At 47.9% G+C, this 9,161-nt stretch overlaps 1 protein-coding gene across 3 annotated transcripts in view; it reads right to left on the bottom strand.

Annotated features, from left to right (window-relative positions):
• Nucleotides 1-939: 939 nt before the first annotated feature.
• Nucleotides 940-9,161, bottom strand: part of LOC147255351 (arf-GAP with coiled-coil, ANK repeat and PH domain-containing protein 3-like) — a 61,237-nt gene continuing 53,015 nt past the window's right edge. For 2 of the 3 annotated variants that reach the window (XM_086213014.1, XM_086213016.1), the window contains 10 exons: nt 8,793-8,862; nt 8,257-8,351; nt 7,952-8,169; nt 7,594-7,683; nt 7,366-7,467; nt 6,904-7,130; nt 6,611-6,720; nt 6,407-6,517; nt 6,266-6,327; nt 940-1,778 (listed from right to left, as the gene is read on the bottom strand). In XM_086213014.1, the coding sequence (XP_086069140.1) occupies nt 1,672-1,778; nt 6,266-6,327; nt 6,407-6,517; nt 6,611-6,720; nt 6,904-7,130; nt 7,366-7,467; nt 7,594-7,683; nt 7,952-8,169; nt 8,257-8,351; nt 8,793-8,862 (1,192 nt within the window). In that variant the 3' untranslated portion in view covers nt 940-1,671. The remainder of the gene's footprint in view (nt 1,779-6,265; nt 6,328-6,406; nt 6,518-6,610; nt 6,721-6,903; nt 7,131-7,365; nt 7,468-7,593; nt 7,684-7,951; nt 8,170-8,256; nt 8,352-8,792; nt 8,863-9,161) is intronic. The other variant, XM_086213015.1, reaches the window with a different exon arrangement.

The following is a 9,161-nucleotide window of genomic DNA, read 5'->3' as shown; positions in this document are numbered from 1 at the left end:
TACGTCACAGGGAGACGTGAGGACGTGAACGGCGCGAGGAACCGGAGGTTATGATAGTTTCCCAAAACATCTTTGAAAGGAAGAAATAAACCCTGACCGTGGAGAGAACAGTTTGACCGGCCTGCTTTTCTTATTTAATAAATATAATATAGTAATACAATGTAATATAACATAATACAATATATAATATAGTAATATAAAGTAATATAACATAATATAATATAGTAATATAAAGTAATATAACATAATATAATATGATATAATATAGTAATACAATGTAATATAACATAATGTAATATAACATAACACAATATAGTATACATCATGACTACAATGGACATAAAACAATCTAATTAATAACCTATCTACCCATCTTTCTAAGTGGCTGTTCTTAACAAGCTGATTTGTTTAACTGGGAGGAACAAAGCAGCCACGATGATGAAGCTGATTTCCAGCTTCGGGCCCCGGACATGAACGCAACTCCAGTCCAGATGTTTGCCGCTGCTGTCAGTGGCGCTGGCAGGTCGCTCACCTGCGTCCGACCGTGGATCTTCAGAAGCTTCTCTTTATCTTGATTGAGATTTGAGGTTCAGCTCCACTGAATAACTTTAAATGGAACGAAGGCTCGTCGAAGCCTCGACTTTTTCCACCCTCCGCCTCCAGGGACCCGCCGGCTGGTCCGAGGTGCGCCTGTCAGCTGATGCAGGGCCCAGCTGAGGCGCGGGAGCTCATCGAGTCACGACGCTTCAGCAAACCTTTGTTGTAGTTTTCAATTTGTTTTGTCGGTGACTGACTCTCGTCCCACTGTTGATTGAATCTTTCACACTGCTCTGCGGTTTTCACTTTCAACACAAGAGGGCGCTATTGACTCGGCTACACAATGAAGCTCTCGCAGCAAATATGTAACCAACGACAATGTTTATTTCATCAACACTGCAGTTCGTTCTGATATATTAGCATTTTTGCCCCTACAGCATGTAAACAGTAACACAAGCGACTGCATTTTATAGTGGCGCTGAGAGTTCATCCGCGGCCTGGACTACGCCAGCACAGTCCAGGCCAGACTCCACAGGCCACACCCTCATCAACGGGGCCATCCAGAGCAGGGACCCTGGGCTTCCAAGGTGTTGGGTGGGCCATGAAAACCAAGATGAGCCGTACAAACGTTACAGAATTCAAGTTTAAGAGTGAGCTATAATGGGGGTAAATGCACAAGTTCCACACAGAGCGAATAATAGCAAGCACAGCTGATCGAGATCACGAAACCGATGACAGCAAATGCATCATGGCTCACGGCGAGAAGAGCAGAGACCAAACAGTGCTGGGTGTTTGATCCAAAGCTCCGCCTAACGCTGAACTAAAGCAATACTTCATTTATATACCAGAGGAAAAGACCTGCAGATCCTGGCAGAACAAATCCTATCAAAATAAAAGCTTCTGGGAACAGCACAAGACTCCTGCAGGTATAAAGCAGCTCTAAACCAGAGTGTCTCTGAGCGACGCCACCTCACTGAGACTAAGGTGACTTCTCTGCTGGCTGGAGCGGACGGGGAAGGAGGCCTGATGGAGTACAGAATCAGGGTCATGGTGGTTCAGATGGTTCACGTGTGGTTGCAAAAGTGGCCACTGCACTTTTCAAGTACGACTGTCCTGGTCCAGGTGCTCAGTGGACTACCTGAAGGAGTGGCGGAAGTGCACGCTCCTTCGTTTCAGCTTCTCAGGGTTATGGGAGGCCATGTGGGAAAATTCTCGGAAGATGTCGAGGTACGTGGCGTCTCCTGATGAAGAAAACAATGGAAAAGAGGATGAGAAATGCCATCGCCACAGAACACTCATTGTGACAGGAAGAAAAAGGGAAAGCATGCAGGATCCTTTGAGGAGTCAAAACATTCCTTGTGTGGAAGCTAAGAATTTGAGGCACAAGGAAAACCATGGGTGAGAAGGCCTCGTGAATGGAGGGCAAAAACAGGCTGAGGCACCATGAAGTTTCCCTCTTTCAACTTCCCAGATTCTGAGCCTTTACTTTTCTGGTGTCCATGGTAACCGCTGAATCCACAGCAGACATAACAAAAGCAGTTGAACTCTTTTGTGTCCCATGAGAGCTCCCAGGCTCGGCTAATTAAAAAGGGGAATGAACATTCCTGCCTGTCCGTGTGTGTGTGTGTGTGTGTGTGAGAGAGAGAGAAAGAGAGAGAGAGAGAGAGAGAGGGAGAGAGGGATCAGTGAGGACAAGCCTTACAGTTGACATTTAGTATCTGAGGCAGGACACAAAGATAAATACATGTCTGGTTTCCACTGTTATGTTTTGTTACCCCTCGTTATCTCTGTGCTATGCTATGCTATGTGTAATGCCTCGTTATGTTATTCTATGGCTCCTATGCCAATATTCCATGCTGATATGCTATGCTACGTCATGTCACGCTACACTGTTCTATGCTGTTACACCATACAATGCTTTGCTAGATTTTGTTATGCTACCTTGTCATGCTATATAATGTTTTGCTGTTATGCTTTGCTATGCTATAATACACGATGCTATATTATCCTACATTGTTAAACCAGGCTATGCTATATTACACTACACTACGTTATGCTCTATCAAGCTATGCTCTTTTATGCCACGCTGCTTTGTTACTCTACACTATTCTGCTTATTTTCTGTTATGCTGCTCAGTGCTACACGCTAAACTTTGCTATGCTGCTATGCTTCTGTGACGTTATGCTATGCTACCCCATGTTAAAGAATGTGCTGTTACACAAGGCTACACTAGGCTATGTTTTACTTCTCTGAAATACTTCTCTATTTGACAGAATATGATGTAATGCTATGCTACACGCCATGGTTGTGTTTCATCTTGGAGGGGAAAAAAGTCCCTCGTCAGCTGAAGGAACGACCGAACCCTTGGTGATAGAGTGGAACACCGAAACAAGTGTTGACGGCTAGGATGTCTGGATGTCTCCTCAGCATCTGTGGCAAATTAATCTCCAACTCAACGGGCAAACTGTCAGGCTGGCAAACTCTAACGTCACGCATGTTCATACATCAGTTGAAGGACTATAAACGTGTCAAAGAGTAAAAATCAAAGACGCACGAGTGAGAGGTCACAAGGACGTCTGAGTGAGAGGTCACAAGGACGTCTGAGTGAGAGGTCAGAGGTGTTAGATGTAGAAAAGCTGTCACACTGAAAGAGGACTTGAAGCACAGAAGCAGAGGGAGAGGTTAGTGTGGAGTCACAGCTCGGCTTTATTTTCAGTTTCGTGTCCGAAGACACGGGGAGAAGATTTAAGACATAAAAACAGAGTTGAAACCAAACAGACAGGAAGTGTTAATAAGCACACCGTTCTCTTACAACATCCAAAGAAATTATACAGCTAACAGCCAGAGACAGAAAAGTTCAAAGTTTCATGTTAGAAGCAAGCAGGTAAAATGTGAATAGTTTTTTTTCGTAGTTTATTTACACAACAGTCAAATTATTGATGTATTCAGACACTGTGCTGCTCAACACATCTCTGCAAACCACTCGGTCTGTTCAACATTCAAGCGGTTGGCTGGAATTGTGTTGCTGCTGGAACACCGTGTACGCTGTCGCCCCCTACAGTCACCAGCGTGTACTGCAGGACTACAAGTCTGGAGTATGAGAGACTTTAACTCTTAAAATCCCATCTTCCCACGGCTGAACAGTGTCTCATGTTTGTGCTGCGGTTCAGACTGAGTATTTTTTGGGATTCCCATTCTGGGACTGAATGGCATCAGTGGATTCTCTCATGGGGACTAAGTGGTTCTGGACCTGCTCCATTTGAAGTGGCACCAGAACCTTAGTGATGATTTGGTGAGATGAAAGTCAAACTGCAGAGCCTCAAAAAGAGGACATCATCAGACGGGATGGTGTCGTTTTGAGAGACAACGTGATCTCACGAAGCCAACAAGATTCCCAGCGTACACCGACTTCCCTACAGGATTTCATGAATTTGTCACGAGATTTACTGTTAAAAAAACAACATGCTGATCAAACAGGTCGTGGATGGACATGTGACTCACTCAGTCATTCACTGAGGCTAATTTGAGCTCAGGATCAGTGGGCATCGGTTCGAGGGCGTTCAGGTACTTTGGAATTAGGAAATGTCCTTTTAGGAACTTCTGGCTTCCAAATAGGGCCGTTGACACACAAGCAACAGAGCAAGGCAGGGAAGACATATTTGTAGTCCAACAGGACATCAGCATTGCCATGGGTTCCCTCCACAAAAGGCTAATGGGATTTTGGATTATTGCAGAGAATGAGCTTTGTGCTGACTTGTACATTTTGTTCTTAACTAACAGTTACTTGGAGGGAATGCGCTTGTTTACCATCCCGCCCAAAACCAGACAGGACTACAGATTCTCTCCTCCCACCCACGACCATTCACTGTGCTAAGCTAACTAGCGTGAGTCTCTGTCCTTCTGTCTGGCTCTGGAGACGATGGACAATGTGTAGTTTTCATAAAGTCAATATTTTAAAGCTCCTTAAACATGTTCTGAAACGCTGCCGCGCACCCGGACTTGCTGCTGGATCCGAGGAGTCCAGCGGGCTGCCGTCTACAACGGCCCTCACACTCTTAGCAGGAGTTAATGAAGACAGCAGGAAGCTAAGATAGCTAATATCATTTCATGCACTGATGTCATGATTTGGTAATACATAATATAGATATGAACAATATCCACCAATACTAAAAGTCAAATATTCACACACACTGGTACAGAGATAAAGAGAGAGTCAGAGGGTTGAGGAAGACCTGGTCAGCCATGCACCAGAAACCAGAAAACAAAGAACCGTCAACATACAGTAACACACTTCATGAAGTTATCAAAAATGTCCATCTTGTACTGCCATTTCTACTGCAGAGTTACTCTGAGCGATGATCTCTTCTGAGAGTGTGGAGTGTTGGCTCTCTTTCTCGTCATGAGATTAGAATCCTGGTGTGTGAGTGCTGCAGCAAAATAAAATCTAACAAAATATATCCAGCTTAAAAAAATACCATCTGCATTGTAGCGAAACGCAATACAAAAAATACAGAGTATCTGTACCGAAATAATCATTGCACTATTGCTCCGGACGCTCCGTCACCATAAATAAAAACAAAAAGCCTTCTGGGAAAAAAACGAGGGTAAAAAGATTGAAGAGCAAAAGAAATCAGAATCACTGTTGGTCAGAAAAGTGCATCACTTGATGATCTCTCGTTCTGAGCTGCTGGTGAGCACCGGGGTGCTGCAGCTCTAAAGCTACTGCAGAACCACCAGGAGGCCGCGGATCTCTGGCTCACGGCGCCGCCGCCGCCGCCACAGCTACACAGCTCAACAGTGACAGTGACCACTGCTACAGAAGTGCACTTCCCGTTTCTGTACGCCGCTGAGGTTTTAGAGAATCCTGACGATTTTAAGCCTGAAACTGAGACGACCGGCAAATTGAGTTGAGTCCATGGAGTCTTTGATTCAGGGCAAAAAGATCACATGAAAACTGAGAAAAAACACCAACGAACAAGAGTGAGCACGTCACTCATTCAGAGGGTTTGTGTGTGTGTGTGTGAATGTGCATCACGCGAGGCGACACGCTAGCTAACGTTTTTCTGATGTCAATGAAAATTTCCTGTAATATCAGGATGTTCGACGTGTTTGGTCCACGTCAGAGTGACATCAGACATGTTTGGCTGGTCGGGCGTGTCTCAAACTCAAAATGGCCGTCAGGTCTGTCAACAGCTCTCCTGACTTGTTCAGGAGCAGATCTGGGATGGTTGTGACATCATGGCGGGTAATCAGCTGCTCTGGGGTGATCATGAGGAGGGGCTCCTCCAGTGGAACGTCACTGTTGAGCTCTGTAGGTCAACACTGGTCGCGAACACACCGCGGACGACGTGATTCTGCTGGATGAACCGAGACTAGCAGCTTCCCTGGCAGTGCCTGGCAGGTCTGCTGGGACTGGAATGATTGGCACCTCGCTAAAATCACCTTCACACATCTTTTTACTTGGCAACAGTCAGTCGGTCAAATCTGACATCATTAGAGGAAGTCTGAGTGGCGGCGTGACCCTGAGGGGGGCAGACTGTCAGCTGCCTGGTGACGGGAAGGATTCTGGACAGATGTGAAGTTAATCTCAGTCACTTACACGTGTACTGGCACCCCCCACGCTGCTTCTACGCAGTACTACTCTAGTACTCCGCTATAGTGAGACAAATGAACTCCTGAATGCATTTCTTGTACTGCTGTTCAGTGGGGCTGCTGGTGGGGTATTGACCTGGTTGACCGAAGGGTCCCTCCGACTCCCGCATCTCCTCGTTCATCCTGGCCAGACGCAGCCTGCAGACCAACAAATCAAGCCAATGTGAGAGTTTGACAGACGTGGAGAATAAAGAGACTTTGGGGGAAGTCGACGTACAGCGTGACGATATCTGCGTTGGCCTGCTGCACAGCTATACTCAGAGGATCCTGGCCGTCCTCATCGCCGTCATTCTGCGTGGCGCCTCTTTTGAGGAATAAACACACCTGCCTGCAGACACAAGGACATGGGTGATCGTCAACGCTCTGAGGAGCCGCACCTGCAGCAGAGATTCCTGTGTGAGAGAGAGCAGCACTGACTCACCCTGTGTGTCCCAGATATGTGGCGTGATGCAGGGGGCCCCGCCCTCTTGTGTCTCTTTGATTGACGTCAGCAGCATTTTGGAGCAGGAACTCACAAGCGATCAGAGAACCCTGAAACACACCAACAACACGGGTCACACGCTGCTGAAGCCTAAACACGCCACGCTAGCGTGAGCCGTCAGCCATATTGACCACTTCACTATATAAAAACCAGCTCGTCACATGACATCATGTTCCTTCAGAGGAACCTGGCTGCAGAACCCGTCTCTGGTTCTGCTGAGTGGACCGACTCACCCCGACCACGGCCTGTATCAGGGGCGTCTTTCCTTCGTCCTCGTCGTTGACCAGGTTGACGTCGGCTCCGTGAGCCAGAGCTTCCGCCATGACGGGCAGGTTTCGAGCTTTAGAGGCTTTGTAGAGCAGCGATCCAGGATGAAGGTCCCTCAAGTCCTCCGGGTCCGACGTCTCTGGCTCGGCCTCCAGCTCGGCCTCGCCGCTCGAGTCCTCAGACACCTCACGCTCTGAGGAGGGGAAGGAGAAGCGTGACACGGTGACAGACGACCACGGTCCTCAGGTGTTCTTTAACAATCGAACAGCCTTGGCTGCACCTTTGTTCTGCCGCTGCTCCGCTCGACCGCGTCTGTCTTTACTGGCTCTACTGACTCTTTGTTGTTAAAGGTGCAACAGAAATACAGCTCTCACTGATGGTGGGACGTCTAACGTCATACGTCTGCGTGATGGAGTGAGTGTACTGACCCTCCTCAGTGACGCTATCCACCACCGAGCCAAACACCAGGATGTCTGTGCTGCCGTCGGTGCTGCCCCCCAGCCCGCTGTCACTGCTGAGGCCTGCAGGACCAGAAGGTGCCAGAACATGGACACGTTAGTCACCCCCGTCTCTCACGGCACAACAGACACAGGCACGCAACATTCAAGCATCGCCTCCAGCGCCGCACCGCGTTACTGTAACAGTGAGTCATTTACTTCGAGGTCCAGATCCCGTATCAAAGTAGGAGAAGAGGTTGTCCAGCTCGTCCGGACAGAACAGCGAGTCCCGCCTGAACTTGGCAGCAGCTGCAAGACAAAAGTGAAGCCAAATGAAGAATAGAAAGAAGAAGACGCTCACGTTTCCTCAACTTCACCTCAGAACCACGAAAGCTGCTTGCTTTGTCTAAATTACACCATTCTATATCCCAGGGGAGAAAAGAGCACATGACTTTCAAGTGTTCTTGAATGCAGCATCTGTGACATACGAGTGGAACCTGAAACTGCAGTCACATATGAACCAACTGGGAGGCAAAACCACCAGGAACTCTTTGGGGTTCTGGACCTGGACCAGTACCTGAGGAGAGGGTGGAGGGCGACGTGCTCCCGGGCTCTTGCCGGTATCTTCGCCGTGTTTTGGGTACCGTGGTGGCACTGTTGTGCCTCCGACACTTCTTGACACTCCACCGCCGCTCCGACTTCCTCTCTCCGTTGATGAGAATCTCGGTGGTGCCCAGCTTCTTCAGGAACTTCTTCTCAACGTACTTGGCCTTGATCCAAGCTTCTTTTTCCTGCCTGGGAGAAATGTAAGGGTTGAAAGGTCCTGACACTGACGTCTGAGTCATTCGATTTGTTTGTGAGTTCTACTTCATGGACTCCTACCTTGAGCTGGACGGCGCGGGTTTCTTCAGACCTTGTTCTTGGCAGGAACCTTCGTAGATGTGGTTGATGACGCTGTTTCCAAGCTCACACATTAACTGGAAAACAACGATGAGAAGAGATTTCAGAGGTCTCGTTCACTCGCAGGACTCCTCAGCAGTCATGACTGCGTCTCTCCCTGAGGTTTGGATGAGAAGGTCAGCAGCCTTCTCCTGTCTGTCTACAAATGAAGCCGGGGGGTCGTTAGCTTAGCTTAGCATCGGGGCGGAGGGGGCAGTGGTAATCAGATATGACAGTTTAAAACCTGAATGTGAGCCAAGCTTTTCCTTCATGCATGAAGTGGAAAACTTCAGAGGTAGCAAGAGCCTGTGATCTCACTCACTTGTAGAGTGGAACTTGTTTGTGCTAACGCGCAGTCCACAATTGACACAAACTTCATAGCTAAAGTTCCACTTTTTCCAACATGTTGGAGGCAAATTCCAGACAGACACAGCAGACATGACGGAGGTTTTCCAGGGTGACGTTGAGACAAACTCTACCTTTAGTAACTCCGGTTCCCATGAATCCAGCGTGAGGGAGCGAACTTTCGAACAGTGAACCCCAAGACTTCTGAAACACCAATGAAAGAGACGGATTTGTTTGTTGCAAAATAATTCAGACAATTTGATGTCATCATGACTGCGGGGCAACGGACACACAGAGGCAGGGAGAGTCTCAGAGGTGAAGCACAGACTTTGATGGACCTGGTAGCTGCGAGCAGCTAAAAGCTCTCCAGTGTTATTTCAGAGGAAGTGAGACAAACCGCTGCTAATGTCATGCAAAGCAGGACGTTCCAGCGATGAAGCCGTCTGGTTTCCAGGCAACAGAGGCACACGGATACAGACGCATTGTAACAGCTCTGGTCTCAG

This window comes from Aulostomus chinensis, chromosome 9 (assembly GCF_037954235.1).
Source record: "Aulostomus chinensis isolate RoL2024-O1b breed Wild chromosome 9, RoL_Achi_v1.0, whole genome shotgun sequence".
In the NCBI taxonomy this organism is placed as follows: domain Eukaryota; kingdom Metazoa; phylum Chordata; class Actinopteri; order Syngnathiformes; family Aulostomidae; genus Aulostomus; species Aulostomus chinensis.
Note: the sequence above shows the minus strand (reverse complement) of the source record. Positions and strands in the feature narration are given on the sequence as shown.